General features: G+C 39.0%; 1 protein-coding gene across 1 annotated transcript; it reads right to left on the bottom strand.

The window, feature by feature from the left end:
• Window positions 1-268: 268 nt before the first annotated feature.
• Window positions 269-17433, bottom strand: frk (fyn-related Src family tyrosine kinase). Its single transcript, XM_069685534.1, has 8 exons — window positions 16870-17433; window positions 11915-12036; window positions 8627-8790; window positions 8365-8533; window positions 7069-7227; window positions 4400-4581; window positions 2992-3157; window positions 269-2910 (listed from the first exon to the last, which is right to left on the bottom strand). The coding sequence occupies exons 1-8, from the start codon at window positions 17244-17246 to the stop codon at window positions 2702-2704; spliced, it is 1548 nt and encodes a 515-aa protein (XP_069541635.1). The 5' UTR covers window positions 17247-17433; the 3' UTR covers window positions 269-2701.
• Between the last annotated feature and the right edge of the window lie 209 nt (window positions 17434-17642).

A 17642-nucleotide genomic window follows, 5' to 3' on the forward strand; every position in this document is an offset into this window, starting at 1 on the left:
ACAGACTTTGATAACTAAGCTCTTATATCTAAGAAAACACTGAAAGTCAAGAGAAGGGTAAATGAAGAATAAACGTGTCGTCTATTTAAAAGAAGTTGTTTGTGTCATCTTCATCTCAGCCTGTACATTACTCCCTTTTTTCTTGTGTCTCCAAATGATCTTGTGTTTTGTTTACTTCAAAATAAAGTAAAAATGAAAAGCAATAACCAAACCAATAATAAAGCACAGATAAAGCATAAATGCATTTAATTATATTATGCATAAAAGGATTACATATGTAAAAATACAGTAGATTATACAAACACTTCCATGGTTAAAATGTACAATTAACAGGATTTTGTTCATGACACTGAAAACATCACAAAATCATCAGAGCATTAAATCCACCAGGTTCGACCACTGAAGGCGGAATGAGCCGAAAAAATAAATACAGTGTGTGTGACTACCTTTGGGCACTGTGGTGGAGGCCTCAGGTCTGGAATAATAAAACAGTGTTGGCTTGTTTTTGTGTTGTTTTGTATTGTAGAACGTAACCGCCATAAATGTATCAGAAAATATTGTTTTATTTCTCTGATTCACTACTCGTGCTCCTGCTCTTCATACTCTCTAACTCACTCACAAAAACGGGATTTGAAAGTTGTGTTAAAAATAAAAAATTGCAGCATATCATTGTGGCTTTACATTTACGCCTCACACACCTCTTAGCATCTTCAGTGTTGACTACAGCTGGTCACAAACAATGTGTCCACAGATCTGAGAGCAGCTCTGCAGCTTTGAACAGAAATCATTAAAAAGGAAGGTTTAAGTACAGGGTCACATTGTTCAGTCATTGAGTCTTTATGTTGTAAGTAAGACTGACAACATTTGTGCATGCAAATGAACACAGCATACCTTTAAACCTTCTTTAACGTATTTTTAAGGGATATCAAAGATTTGGTTGAAGAATCAGATTTGGTTGTTAAAAATTACTTACAAAGAGTTTTCAAGGTGCAAGGACACATTTAATTTAAACTTATATTAAGAGAATAAATTCCTTCATATTTTGTGTATTTTATTGATTTTTTTTGTGGGCCCCTCAATAAAAAAAAACACTGCCAACCTTATTATCGTAACCTCGACACATTAACCTACAACTTCAGTTCCCTCTGCCATAGTTTTACACCGACTGTTGCAGAATTCAATGTGTTTTAATTTCAGTGTTAATCAAGAAATATGTCAAGACTCACTTTTACTGAATGAGTTCACAACTAATCATTAAATTTGGCCGTCTGACAAATGCCCAAAGCATTCGCAGTATTCATCAGTATTATGAACTACGTGTGAAGTAAACATTTGCAGAAAAAGTGTCCATTGCCCAGCACTAGATGTTCAATAACTGCTGTTGGAGCTATTCACATTATTTGTATAATTTTATTATTTTACATTTAGTCATTTATTTCTTTGTTGTTATTTTCATTTAGGAAGCAATAAGACGTTTGATACCGTTTGTTTTATTGATATATTTGAGTATTTATTTAGGCTTTTATTTTGAAATGGTAGTTTGCACCGGGTGACTGGTAGGACAGGATGGGCGGGCACCGGGAAGGTGAATGGTTTATTACAGAGAAATGCCAGAACACGGCAGATTGTTGTGAGTAAAAGTTGTTCAATAAATTCAAAAGAAAATTTGCCTGGAGCTTGAAGTTTGTTTTTGATCCTGTGTATCCACTCTCCCCGAGCCCCAGGGGCTGATTTGATTTTGAGTTTTTGTTTACTGACAAGGCCAAATCGCCACAATAACTACCGCAATGAAACTTTAAATTAAGTGCAAGCCTGAAGAAAAAAGAAATCTGTAGGTGACGACACTATAAAACGCTCCTGCAATCCCCACTTATCACCAAAGATGCTGCTAAAGTCAACGAAACTGAGAGCTTTAAGATGTTTCTTTACATATCTGACAAAATCTTGACATAATTTAGTGTTTCAGTCATTAGTGTGCATAAATTATTTGTCCCAAGTCATAGTTAGATAATTCCTCCTCCATGACGCCTGCAGGTACAAAGCAGTTGCTTTGGTTTAAGCAGTTAATACAGTGACACAAAGAGAAACGTGTGAACAGTATTTGATTATGTAAGGGAAGGCGTGGTCATGACTTCAGAGTGAAACAGTTAACATGTAAAATGCCAAACACAGTCACCTACCTCTGAACGATCACTTGTGGTTGTTACTGTAAAGTAGAACCTGTCACTCAATCAGAGGAAGTCCAACAGATGAAACTTGTAAGTGAACATGACTCACATGTCCTTCCTCAGGTAAAAGCTCGGCAGGTAGCCAGTGGAAAGAATTTGCGCTATGTGGAGTGCAAGATGAACCGGTTCATCGAGACAGACAGATAGCAGCTCTGTGTCTCTGCTGAAAGACGCCTCCTCCAGTCAAGTGTGCTTTAGGAGTTGGGCCAGACGCTTGTCTGAAAGTGCATTCAGTTGTCGAACAAAGCAAAGCCATGAGTGTTGCAACAAAAGACGCCTTCTCGCTGCAGCTACAGTGTTCAATAACGTGCAGATCGATCATTTAAGATCCTTCATTTTAACGCAACGAGTGAATTTATAAATTACATGTGAATCTGTTAGTTCATAACACATCAGTGTACGTTCATGTTTTGATTCAGGTGATTTTGATGGGGTGTGTTTGTCTTTTGCACGAGTCACAGCCCGTCAGCGTGCTAGTAACGGCTGGCATCGTCATACGAGGCTACATCCAGGTCAAAGAAGTCCTCCAGCTTCCACTGCAGGGTCTCGAATGTGGGCCGATCGTTCTCGTTCTCCTTCCAGCAGTCCGACATGATGTCATACAAGACTTTGGGGCAACTGGGGGGGCACTGCATCCTGTAGCCCTGCGTAACCTTCTGGACCACCTGGTAGTTTGTCATGGCTGGAAGAATCACAGAAGGACATTATAAATCACCATGCATTGTAAATAATAATTTATGAATGATTTAAAAAGGTGTCTCACTTAAGTACGGCATCTGTCCAAACGTCAGGATCTCGTGCAGCAGAATCCCAAAGGACCACACGTCAGATTTGATGGTGAACTTGTTGTCGTGGATGGCCTCTGGAGCCGTCCACTTCACAGGGAATTTACTTCCTTCTTTGGCTTCATACACGTTTTCATTCTCTTTCTGTAACAAGTCACACGATACAGATTTTAGCTTCATTTTAGAGAGGTATGTGAAACATTGGGGCATTAAAGTTGTCAACACAAAACACAGAACATCAAGAAGGCAGGGGATGTGTTCATCAGCAACATATACTTAACGTTACATAACATAACATAACATGTCTTGCACAATCTTTTGTGTGTTGAATGAATGTCCAACTGGTTCTCATTTTCTCCTTTACCTTCCTCTCAAAAACATGATCACCCTAGTTTGTAATTTTGATACATTATTGTACATGCTGACATATCTTTACATATGTAGGCTACTTGAATTTAATTTCAATAAAGTTTTTTTTTTTAAATTTAAAAAAAATAGCTAGCCTTGCTCCTTTTAATGTGAGTAATAACAGCTAGCTTAGCTCCTTTTAATGTGAGTAATAACAGCTAGCTTAGCTCCTTTTAATGTGAGTAATAACAGCTAGCTTAGCTCCTTTTAATGTGAGTAATAACAGCTAGCTTAGCTCCTTTTAATATGAGTAATAACGGCTAGCTTAGCTCATTTTAATGTGAGTAAAACAGCTAGCTTAGCTGTGTCAAATAATTGATTTCGCAAGTAAATAGCCGCGTAATTAGCGGGATAATGTACAAAGTATAGTGAGCAGGTTGTTATTGCGGAGGAGCTCCTTCAGGGGGTCAAGATCACCCTTGTAGAGGTTCTATTCTGCATAACAACCTGCTCACTATACATTATCCCTAACACATAAACTATAGGGATTTCTTTTTAGTAGGTAAGAACAAACAGTGAATGAGAACAATCTGAAATCAGTTATGCAAGTACTGTAGGGTTGATACTCTGTAAGGAACAACATTCACGTAAAATTCTACCAAATAAATTAACAAAGGTGAACTGAGGAGGAACTAACTGTTCTACAAAACCAAAAGGGCACTTTCAAGCAGGGAGAGAGAGCAACAGAGCCTCGGTTTTATAAGGTGTTAAGCAGGCCCAGGTGCAGGCAGAAGGCTCAGATGACAAACCTGTCAACTCCACAGTTCCTTCCAGTAAATGAAAACATCCTGTATAATTAGTGGAGAATTGGAGAATGCTGCTTGCTTTAGTTTCACTTTAAGGCAGATGAAACAAGTACCGAGCTTCATTGCATCATCAGTTAGTTTCCCAAAGTGTAGTGTGCATTTTTATCTTTCTGATCAGTGAAAATAACTTTGCTACAGGCTGATATAGTAGCACTTTAAAAGTCAAACCCACCATGAAGACCCTGGCGAGGCCGAAGTCAGCCACCTTGCAGATGTTGTTCTCGCCCACCAGCACGTTCCTGGCTGCCAGGTCTCTGTGGATGTAGTTCTGTAACTCCAGGAAGGCCATGCCTGAAGCCACCTGAGCGGCCATCTCGATCTGGTCAGAGAGCCGCAGCGTGGCGCCCTTATCCTCTGTGATCAAGGAGAGAGGCACGTGTTCAGTCGCATGTTTTGTTTATCACAGTGAAAGAACTCAGATTGACAAAATACTTTTTTCCTGTAGAGGAAGCTTTTTGAGATTAAACATTTGCATAATGTAGTTGCAGATAACAGTTTATGCACCTAAGATCTCAACTTTAAGTCCAATCCTGCTGACTCCCACTATTTTTTGCCACATACTGGAACTTTGACCACGTACCAAGTAAAGGATTTATCCTTTTAAGTCAAATTACATAGAAATTAATGAAACTTTTGAGACTCTTAAAAGACACACTTTTTTGAATGGCACAATAAGCTGTTACTCATGTTCATGTCTTTAAAAGCTAAAGAGTGACTTTTATAACCAGCAGTGGATGACTTCCTTTGTTCCAACAGAAAGTCTCATTATATTGAAGTCTATAACAGCATTTATGGTCCCATAACTCCTTCCTAGCTTCGCCCTCTCATCCAAATATAATCACTTCTGGCTCCAGAAAACACTAAGATGCAACAGCCAAAATATCCACCTCCAAAACATTCATCCACAAACCAATGGATGACATGACAGTGGATGCGTCCACTTCTTATATACAGTTTATGGTCTGCATTGTCCTTGCAAGGTTCAGGGCTGATTTTACATATTCGGTGGTCTGTTGATGCATTTTTAACCCATGAAAGGCAGATTTATTTTTTATACATTTTGTAACAAATGTCCTTATCAACACCAGCTTGATGTGTTTGGTCACAGTGAAGTTTGTTTTTGTTGCTTTGTGAATGGCCCCCGTCTGTCTGTCTGTCTGTCTGTCTGTCTGTCTGTCTGTCTGTGTCTATCCGTCCCTCTCTCCGTCTCTCCTTCTATCCCTCTTTCTCGGCCTAGTCATTCATAGCAGATGGTTCACCATGAGCCTGGCTCTGCTCGAAGTTGCTGCCTGTTAAAAGGAAGATTTCCTTGCTGTACTTGCTCATGGTGGATTAATGTGGGGCCTCTCTCTAAATAATATAAAAAACGGTCCAAACCTGCTCTTTAGTAAAGTGTCTTGAGATAACTTAGGATTATGGCGCTTTATAAATAAAAAGTGATTGATTGTTTGAAAACACATATCTGAGTGTGCAGCAACTCTTTTATTATTAGCAGCTCGATCATGTATTAAACCTTATACTTGTGTGACTCTGGACTTTTACTAGCCATGACATGTTACAGTAGCTGGGTGTATCATGGTGAATGATGGTTGATGTGGGTTCCCACACAAGTCTGACAGCATCAGTTCCACGTGAGCGCTCCACAGAGTGACCGTCAAAGTGACACTACGTGCCTGAAAAGTAACTATTTCACATGTCCCTGCATGTGAAAGGTCTGAAGTGAAGCACATACTCCAGCAGATTTCTTCAGATCAAAGTTCGTCCAGTAAAACTTCTTGTTTTTTCCACTGACAGGCTCAGATTGTTATTTTCAGTGTCTGGCAACTTTTATTCCGGTAAGATCCTTTTTATGACTGTCACAGCTGTCACATGGCTCTCTCAAAGCCACCAGACTCCGTTGAGAATAACAGTAATTTTACCTTTCAGAACACTGGAGTTGCATGTCTACCACTGCCATGAACAGCATGTGTTCTTGAGTCACTTTGGTATTTTTAGTAGCTACTTCGGACGAAACACAAATTTTCTGTCACAAACAATAGCACAAAAACTATTCAATCAAGGATTCTGTGGACACGCATCTCCCATGTTCTGTGAGGTAAAATGACTGTGTTCTCCAAAGAGTCTGGTGGCTTTGAAGAGAGCGATGTAACAGCTGTTTCTGATTTCATAAAAGCACCTTCCTCCTTCCTAAAAAGGTCTTTCTCTCTTGAGATCTTTTCTGTAATGTTGTCGGACATCTGTTACTCAATTAGCTTCCAAAATATGTAAAAGTAGGGCCCCGGTTAAAAAATGGTCCTGCAGCTCAAACAGCTGACTGTAGTTGTGAGCAGATAAATCAGTGGACAAACTGGAAACAAAGTCAGCCTATTCTCTTCCTCAACCTTATGTGCCTTACTGACTTTATGCCAACAGATAAAACAGGGTTAGCATTTTTGTCTTTCCATATGAGAGCACCTGGAGTCGTGCAGCAAGACATCCCATTAAATATAAAACTTCAAGTGTGTCACAAGCCGATCCGACAGTGCTGCACCTTATCACTGTTTGATCTTATCTTAATGTATCCCTTACATGCATGCTAGAACATTTATTTAGGTTACTGGACAATCCTTTTAGAATGGCAGAGACTCCATGAAAGTAAAATTCATGCTGTGAAGACAATGTTTGATTTATAACTATAACAGGATATAAAATGTTTTGGTTGCTAGGCGAAATCTCAATCGTCACCTGACCTTTGCTTCAGGTGTGGAGACTGTTTTCAGAGAACAACAGCAGCGGTGGACTTTGACCACATCATAAAGTAGCTCATAATCACGTGTGCAGATGAAAGTGATTTTATCTTACTCTGCAGGTACTCCAGCAGGCTGCCGTTCTTCATCAGCTCTGTGATGATGTAGATGGGCTCCTCCATGGTGCACACAGCGTACAGCTGGATCAGCTTGGCGTGCCGTAGCCTCTTCATGATCTGAGCCTCTCTCAGGAAGTCCTCGGGGTCCATGGTACCTGTAGGAGGTGTTCAGTAATGGTTAAGAGTTGTTTGTAGAGATGTCTTGGTTGGTTAAAAAGTGTTGTAAGTTTGGTTGTTTTGTTTTGCTCTTGTTTGCCATCGGGGCTTGTGCTGCTGATTTTAATTGTACAATTCATTTTCTTAACAAAGTGTGTCATTGTAGTATTAAAAATCCATTGCCAGATTTTGGAAGATAAAATGTTTTCTCCTTATAATTCTTATTAGCCTATTACAAATACTAGTGGGCACTTACAGTGTTAAACGAAACGAAACCAATCTCAGAACCCAGCAGCTATCGTCTAACAATGATTTAGCCTCTGGGGATGATGGCCAGTGTTACAGGGCTTCTGGAGTAGCAGGTGGATATAATATAGCTGATGCCATTACAGACTCCCAGGCAATGCTTTGATCAGTGATTACTGTCAGATGAGCAATATCAGGACCTACCAGCTACTGTGTTAGACAATAAAAGGTATTTATCTGCATTTGTATGTAAAAAAAAAAATCTTTATAGAGATGAAGCCAAAACGTTGTAAGACCTATGGGCTGTTGCTCACCACATGACTGGTCATTACTACTGTGCCTACAAACATAAACTAGAATGCTTCAGACACCTTAAATCCTGTCCTTCTTTAACAGGTTCTGCATTCAACTCTTGCTGAGGTGCCTCAGGGCATTAACTTAGGTCCAATTAACTTTCTTTTAAAAACCTTTTCTTGGTAAACAAAACAGTTAAATTCCTCCTTCCACTGAAATGCTAAATTTTAAACGAATAAAAGGGATAATAATTGAATGTTGGGCTCTTTATGACCTCTGCTGTTTGAATTCTTACACTAAACCTGTGTTACAGAAAGCCAGGAGCAGTCTCTGTTAGCTACAAAGCACAAACATGTCAACAATAGCGCAGTCCAGCTTTATACTACTATCTTTATCAACAGTATTTCTTAAGGACAGGTTTTGTCATTTCCTGTCTTGCTAAGAGCACGTTTCTCTCCTCCATACCTCCAGATTGTTTGAAAGCTGAACCTCTCATCTTAAATGAAGCCAGCAATGAGACACTTATTTATATTTATAACTGAATTGTTCATTTCTGGTTTAACACCTTCAGTCAGAGGAAAGGAGGCAGAACGCACCAGATTTGAGGGTCTTCACTGCGACTGCTGTGGTGTCGTTCCACAGGCCCTCGAACACTTCTCCAAACTGACCGGCTCCCAGCTTTCTCAGCAGCTTGATGGACTTGCGGTCAATCTCCCATTGGTCCACAGTGTTGTACGACAGGCCGTGAGTCTGTGGAGCCTCCATCTACACACACAGGATGAGTCAGTGTTTACTGAGGTGACAATGTGACCTAATAAATCTAGAAACAAAACGACAAAGGAATGCGATGTGTTTTACCTTCAGGCACGGTTCACCAAGACGCACACAGAGGCCATCGGCCTGTTCGGAGTAATGCTCCACCAACTCTTTCAGGGTTTGAAAGGATCTGGTCCTCGACACGAAGTAGTGACCGTTATCCAGTTTCTTCAGCTTGTAGTGCTTCACCTTACCATTGTCGAGCACTGAGAGACAAGCAAACATCCAGTGTTATACTCAATATCATGAACTGTATTAAGTTTTTAGTTAAAGCCAGCCAACGCAAGTTTGCCACGATTAGTGTGAGACTTTCAAACAGATTTAATGTAAAATAAAACTGCTGCATTTTCATTTACTTTAATGAATTTACAGAATATACAGTAAAAACGTAATACGCATTTGACTTTCTTATAATATCATGGTGCTGGGCAGACAGTGTACAGTGGGTTTATCAGAGATTTTCACTGCAGATGTTTTCAAGGTGAGGGTGATGAAAGGACCGAGACTGAAACAACCCAGTAAAGATGCAGGTAAAGACTGTCAAAGTGGACGTAGCCATCATGAGTTAGCCCATTGGTTTGTAGACTACCGATTTAAAACCTTGCTGTCACCATCTTAGTTTTTTGGAGCCAAAAATGAAAACCATGAAAATACACATTGAAACACATTGTCCCGTCTCTATCATGGTTAAGAGAATGTCATAATAGCAACTTGTCAATCACATCGTCGCCATGCCTAAAGCCTATCCTGCTTTCTTGTCGATTTTATTCTGGGACCATCATTTACAAAATTAACATCGACTTGAAACTAGAGACTTTGACCATAAACTCATTAAGAAAATATTGTACTGAGGTAATAAATCAGCTGAGGATTAGGCTCATTTTCTAACAGGCTATAAAATCTGACTTCTTTTTGCAACCAGTGAAGTCGCCCCCTGCTGGCCATAACAAAGAATGCAGGTTTAGTAATGATCATCGGATGTTTATGAGCAACACCTGTCTTTTTTTTTTACATTGTTTATATGAAAATATTGAAGGAATATTGAATATTTAATGTAAGGGAGTTGACAATGAATGTTTAGTACACACACTTCACTTCCATCTATCCATCCATTATCTACACCGCTTATCCTGTTCAGGGGCGCAGGGGGCTGGAGCTGTCAGTGGGCGAAAGGGGGCCGCACATGGACTGATCGCCAGTCAATCACAGGGCTAACACACAGAGACAGACAACCTTTCACACTCACATTCACACCTACGACCAGTGAACCCAACGAGTATGTCTTTGGGCTGTGGGAGGAAGCCGGATTACCTGGAGGAAACCCACGCATGCACGAGGAGAACATGCAAACTACGTCAGAACAGGGGTTCTTACTAGGAACCTTCTTGGCATTTTTTTCCTTTATTTATAGGACAGCTGAAGAGAGACAGGAAACATTGGGAGAGGAGAATGGGGGATGACGTGCAGCAAAAGGCCGAGGGCAGGAGAGGAACCTGTATGTGGGGCGCCTGCTCTACCAACTGAGCTTAACCAGTGTGAACCTTTTATGAAAATCAGTCGACACAAACTTCTTCTCAAGTCATTAATATATCTAACATGTTTTCAATAAAGTTTATGATGGAGTTGTCAAGTTGTTGTACACGGTGTTAATAGATCACTTGTGTTTCTATTAGGGTTTGTCGGGTTACTGACAGGTTGATAAACAATGTCCAATAAAGGAAGAAAGGTAATAATTGCTATGCTGACACACACACATACAAATACAAAATAGCCAATATAGGTAATGAGTTCTTAGATTGCATTTAATTGAATCAGTAAAATAAGAATGGGGTAAACATACTTTCACTTGAATGACCTGACTCCTACACATTATCAGTAAATGAACCTGAAGCTGCCAAACGAATTCGGTCAACACCTGGCTTTAATAAATAACAGTCAAATGGAAAGCGCTACAACGAAGTGGAAACACAGAAGAGTGAGTGATAAAGTTATCTTACTGGTTTATAGGAGCAGGGACTATTTGTTTAACTGGATGACCTTGAAACCATAAATCACTCAAGTCAATTGAATGAACAAGTGTGCCACTGAACACAGGCAAGGAAGTGTTTGTTTTGGGACAGAGAATACACGAATAGCTACATGCTAACACGCTAACTAGCATGACTTCATCTGAGAAGTTTTTACTGAGACAGGACATCACATATCTATTTATCATTTCTTCTATATTGATCCGTCCTTGTTAAAAAAGAAAATTCTTTAAATAAAATTAAGTAAAAACCAAACTAAAAGACTGAATAACAGATGATGTACATTCATTAACACATACAGCATATATATTCACATCCCTGTATCCATACATTCCTCTACTTTCCCTCTTTACCCATCTATGTAGAGAACCACCTAACAAAACCAGTCAGTCATTTAAAAGGTTATTAAAGCTCCTGTGAGGAGTTTTTCTCTGGTTATGAAACAGACTGAAATGTATTCTGATTACTAAATATGACCTATAAAAGCAAACCAGACCATCAGCAACAAGACTGATTATTTCTGTTGAGTTATTTTTAATGCCTGAAACTGCTGGCGGGGGGGGTAGGTGTCAGACGAGGTAGGTGCCTTTGTTTACATTTTCTAGGGCAAAAATAAAGTAAGTAAGCGATAAAGAAATATAAACTGTTAAAGAAAGCAGGATGAGACTTTTTGTTAAAAACCACCACTTAAGCATGTACAGGACAAAAAGAGATAAGAGGTACGGCTTTGTCCACAGGGGGCACCAAAATCAACACAAACAGAACGATTCTCAGAGGAGCTTTAAGTAAAGAGAAAGGAAGGAGAGGAAAAGTTATAGTAAAGAGTATTCACCTTTGTTTTTTCTACCCTTTAACCAGCTTCTTCCCTGTACCATATCTGTACATTTACTCAACTCAACTTCTCAACTAACATATTATGAGAAATATGTCAAAATCCACAGCGTCAGCTCGAGCTACTTCGTTTGTTTGTACAGAGCGAGAGCTGTGAGGAAACACTGCTTCTTTTGTACATACACGGAAAGACAAATAGCAGACTGTGAGGAGATACAGTGTCAAAGATTGGAATCACAAAACCAACCTTTAATGTTAAACTATTCAAACTACTAAAACTATAACCAAAAAGCAACAACAGTGACTTAATGGTAAGTGCTGATATATAGTCCACAGTTTGAGCAGAGAGCTTTAATGCTGTAAGCCTGGATGTATGTCTGAACTGTTCCTGGACCGTTCCAAAATGTTCGGCTTCAGGGGGGAATTTGTTTAAAAGTGTATCTTGCTATTGTAGCTTGTTAGCTTAGCATACCTGAGAGGGAGAGCTCCCCTTTCTGGCTCTCACAGTCTCTGACGAGGAAGGCGCCGTGCAGGTTCCCTTCTGCCAGCAGCATCTTCTCTGCATCCAGCCTCTTGGTGCCCGGAAAATACCATCTGCAGACAGAATAAAAGCAAAGACAGAAAAATGATTCATGGGGTTAGTTTGTAAAGCTTGAAATAGAGCCTTTTCTACATAAAAAAGGTAAGTTCGTTACATATACATGTTTTAATCAGTTAATAACTTATTTTAAGAAGTTTGTCAAACTGAGAATATAGAAATCTGTCTTAACTCAGTAATATATTGATTTCAAATTGACATTTCTGTGTCCACTCAGCAAGAGACAATATTAAGTTAGTGCAACTTGTAAATCTATTGAGCATCCTTTAAAAGCTGAGTAAGATTGGATTTGCCCGCACTTGTTTTGCCCAAAGGCCACGCCTGCTGCAAGAAAGTGGAGGGAGAGAAACGGAGGTTGCATCATCTCAATCCAATTTAATGTTACTGGGTGAGTACTTTTTGCTTTGTTTAATTTGCAACACTTAATGACTGTTTCAACACACATCGGAATCGTTTTTACACAATACTAAAAGCAGGTTTTCAGTTAACTGTTAATTAAGCTATTGTAACGTGGTAGACTTTAAGCTAATGTTTGTTCATGCTAGTTAGCTGAGTCTTTCTGTTTTGTTTTGTTTTGGAGAATGATGTTAATTGGTAATTGACGTCGTGTAGCATTAACGTTAGTTCTTACATTAAATTAATTATTATTAATTAGAAGCAGAGCACAAATAAATTGTGAAATGATTTTTCTTTTGTTGTTTCATGATTGCAATCTTTAAAATGATCAATTTAACATATACAGTTGAGATCGGTAATTGGTATAGGCCAGGTATTGGAAACATCATCCTTCACTCTCTTTCCTAGTGATGTTATTACAAAAAGCTCATCTTCATTGAGGTTCAATTGAACATTTTTTATTTTTCTTATTCACAGGATGATTCTGTGGAAAGAAGGAGAGAGGTGGCTATCGGTGGCTTAGTGGGTTATCTCAGAGAAAAGGAGGAAGATCTCTTTAAAGATCAGTTGGTAGGTAAATTGAAGACTTAATTTCATAGTATAGTCTTTGTTTTACTGCAATTTTTAACTAACATTTCTTCTGACCTACTTACGCCAGGAGGGTGGAGGAGATAATACCGATGAAGTGATGAAGATTGTCGTTACCAGAGTTGCCACAACATCTGATCCAGCCAGTGCAAATATTGTGCTTGAGGGAACAGCAGCCATGTGTGTAACTTCACAAGTTTTAGGAGCTTGTGTACACGATTTTGATTAACACTCATTTGGGTGTGGTTAATTTTTTTGGGCATGTGTTTTTGTTCAAAATGATGGAAATCATTTACTGTTTAAAAACATTTCTAACGTTTTCTAATAAACGGTGTGCTTATAAAACAGGAATTTCTATGTGTAATTTATTTTAACTTGGGTAAATTAAGTTACTAGTACACAAAAAAGGGCTAACAAATGGACTTTTATGAGCAGAATAAAGGCAAAATAAATGAGTAGGAATAACTTAAATTGAATAATTTGACTACTTAAAAACATCAAAACGTTTTAATTAGAATTCATTTGGTTCAACTTATTTAACCTTGTTGAGGACAAGAAATGTCATGTTGATTGTACTAGACTAACTCGCGTGGGATTTACTCAATAATGGCTGAGTTGAAAGTACTTAAAAAGATCCATGCAAATTGTTACCTTATTTTTTTTAAGTTGAGCCAGTGTATTATTTTTTAGAGTGCATGCAGCTGGTCAACCTCTGACATCTTCTTCCTCTGTATCATGGAGCTCTGTTGTTATTAAACACAACAGTTGGCCACACTGTTGCACTTGCTCACTTTCTCATACATACCATGAACACACACCACTGCCCTACATGCTCAGTAGAGCACTAAATGTGAGATTCATCCGCAGCTGAAAATTGTCCCCATCAATCAAATCTTTCCTTCTGTTTGAGTAAAATTCATTTGGAAATAGAGAACTCAGCTATTGGAGGTTTTTTTAGCCTTAAACCAAGAAGTGAAAGTTTTACGTCGCAGTCGGAACTATAACGAATAATTCACATGTCTGAAAGTAAGAGAAAGAATAACATCTGTATTATCCTTCAATGCCTTTATTGTTAGCTATACTAATTTTAAATGACGCTCCATCAATAACTTCACGTTTAATCCATTTAAATAACTACTTAGTAATCAAACATGGAGGGGTCAATAGAATTCCATTTACTCTTTGTGTTTCGTCTGTGCTTCTGCTTGGCTTGTTTCAGTAAGTGTTTAAGTGTTTAATTGTGAAGCAAAATGATGTCCTTCTTTAAACGTATGTTCCCTTTTAGGGGTGACTTTTTATTATCTGTACAAGTTTGCCAACATCTTCTGGCTACCTCTGACACATTTAAAGCAGCACTTATTGATGTGTACCGTCCCTGGTGTGGTATAGTGATGTCTGAGTCATGAGTCAATCATTCGAAACGAATGAGTCTTTTTACTGACTCAGGAGTCACGAGTCCTCATCTCCACTAACTCGTTCACTGACTGTAATTATAACTTCCTGGTCCAACAGGGCACAAAAAGCACTCTTTCTGCACACTTCATGGGAAAACAAGCCTCACAAACCTGCGAAATGCCTCGCTTTGCTATCAGAAATTGATCAATTAGGTCCAAAAACAATCAGAAGGTCTGAAAGATTAAATTTAATCTCCATTAATGCTAGCAGAGTGCTAAACGGGAAGTTGGCCTGATCGGGCGACAGAAGTCCCTCGTGCGCATGCTCTATGGGCGCATGGGCCGGTGGGGGATTCAAGCTTTGGGTAAATGACACAAGTGACTCGAAAACTCTCTTTAGTGAGTGACTCATGCAAACTCGCGTTAGGAAAAAGAGCTGAACCTCCCATCTCTAGTGGGGAATGTGATTCTGACAAAGGTTGATGAAATTTGAACTGCTGTGCCTCTGTTCCTTGAGAGCAAGGACATCAAACAGGGAAATAGCAGGTAGAGGCAGAGGTTGGAATGCAGAGCACAAACACTTAGTTTAGAAAATTGGCTGGAGTCACTGTGTGATTAAGTGTTTTCCATTTAGGGAACCATCTCAGTGTGCAAACAATGATTTTGTTAATCGTTGTGCAAAAGGGAAAAAAAGCTGTTCTATTTTCTAAGTCTGAACTTGTTTTTTCTCTCTTGGTTTTATGACTCAAGAACATTTAAATATGTTTGGTGCATTATACTCAGAGGTGGAAGTAACAAATTACAAGTACTCACTTTACTGTAATTGAGTAGCTTTTTCATGTACTACTACTTAAATGAATTAAAGTAATTTGCTACATTTGCACATCCATTCGTTACTGAGTAAAATATTTATCTATGGATATTCGAGCTAGAAAGAAAACTGAAAACTGAAAACTTGGACCAGACACAAATCAAATGCATCAGGCATGCATTTGCACAATATACAGTATTAGCTTCCTTGTCTTTTAAAGTGTTTTTCAGATACTGCAACATTTTTTCCACCTGTGTCACAGATGAATTAAACTAGCAGGTAAGCTGGAGCAGCCTGACATTTAACCAGACACCAAGTCCGCAATCTTGATTGGAATTTGAGGCACAATAAGGAAATAGTTAGTGTTTATCGTTATAGGTAAAACAGAAGGGTACATAAAACGTTAACCCTCATGACAACAGTGATAGTCCCACACTGTGATTCCAGTTTGCTACTGTACTCAGATGTGCACGTGATAAGCAGCCAGTGTGTAATGAAACTAATTCTTTCCTAAGGAGTCTCCTATCATGACCATCGAGTTTGTGATTCACTGAAACCATGACACAAATGATGCCTAGACTGATCGAGTGAATCAAAACTATTTCAGTCCCTGTGACTAAACGGGAAAAACCAGAGCCCAGCTGAGGAGAAACAGGTTTCACATGCCAGGTAGGCAGTGAATGCACCACAAATACATGACATTACCGTTTACAACTCTTCAGTTAAGGATTAAAGAAAATACTTCTATTGTTAAACAGTTCTATTGTTAAATAGTTTCTGTGTTTTTGAGCCTTTTCTTTGCAGGAATTATTAACCTGTAAGCCTCCATTTCCTGGTCACAGGAAATCATTAACCCAACCCAAGATTTCCCTCCGCATGACATGCAATCTGATTTACAGTGATAAGGAGACATAAAATGTAGCCTACATTTTCATGATTGATGAAGAATTTTCTATCAGTTACGGATTCAAAATGTTAACAATCTTTGAGAATAATGTTGGAAGCCTGAACCCATTTCACAGATTGGAATTCTGTGATGAAAGAGGATGTATGGAAGCCAATATGCGCCAGATTATGATTGTACATCTTAAAATAATGACAATCTATGTCAATATAATGATTGAGTATCTCAAACAAATTGGTTAATATCTTTTTAATGACTAAATAAAAACTGTCAATAATTGACAGTATTTCCAAATGTTGAAAAAATGATAAAATATTAGATCTATTTTCAGAAAGCTGTTCATAATGCTGTGATGCTTTGTCATTACTTAAGACAATATGGTTTTTCTCATTATAAGGATCAATGTAATATCAGAAATGAGACACATATTGAATACAGAGTAACCATCTCAAAACAATGAATTAGTTTCTAAACGAGTTAGTATCTCAAAATAATCAGAGACTTTGTTAAAATAAATACTTGGTGACACAAAATCAAGTCACTATTTGATAAAGATTCTAATAATAATAATAATGTGATGCCAATTGTTTTAAGGAATTGTTTGTTTTTATAATGACTCTCAATATCTTTTCATTGTAGCCTATTGGCAGGAATGGGCTTCCGTACAATCATTATTTCAGACGATACCATGATTTCATACACATGACGACGAAGGTGATGATTGCGTTATACTTACGGTTCGGCATCAATACTCTCCAAAGGTGCCACATAATTAGCGGGGATGTATCCCTGTTTGGTGGCTGAGACCCCGGTGAGAGCTTTCGCAAACCACCACTCTCCAGCACTTTTATCCAGAGCTTCCAAAGTGTCCCCCGCGTTAAAGCTCAGGTCCTCCTCAGTGCGAGCGGCGTAATCATACTGTGCGATGTAATAAACAACTGGAAGCAGTGGCAAACTTCTCTTAGGATTAGGATCCGGCTCTGCGGCATCGACAGCATCGGGAATTTTAATACCAGTGGGTGGTTTGTCCTCCCCTCCTTCAGATCGGTTCGGTTTTTTAAAACATGCCAGAAAACTCTGCCAACACGCAGAAAGCCTCTTTTGGATCTCCATGGTGTGCGGTTGTCAATCACAGCAGGTCATTCTGTGTCTGTAGTAAAGAAATAAACAGTTTTGTGAATCCTCGCTCCTCGCTCATGATCCAGGTTTCAGACTCATGTTAATAATCCCGGACGCTCTCAGCAGTGGTCTTTGCCCTTTAGCTCGCACCCAGCACCAGTGACTGCTGTTAAAATGTGAAGTTTCCTGGTACAGAGTTTGGTGTGGGTTCATAGTTCATGTCCCACTGTGCCAATCACCTGCACCTGCTCAGGAATGAGGAGCGGCTCGCGCTCTGTGACGTCATGAGCCGTCAGCCGGCCTAGCAGGAGAACAGCAACTGAGCGCTGAAAAAGAGCTGATTAGTCAAGAGGTGTTTGCTTGGAAAGAAATGTGTCATAATTTTCCGCT

The sequence above is a fragment of the Semicossyphus pulcher genome, unplaced genomic scaffold (assembly GCF_022749685.1).
Source record: "Semicossyphus pulcher isolate SPU_LCO1_2020_fin unplaced genomic scaffold, fSemPul1.0.p SCAF_11, whole genome shotgun sequence".
NCBI lineage: Eukaryota > Metazoa > Chordata > Actinopteri > Labriformes > Labridae > Semicossyphus > Semicossyphus pulcher.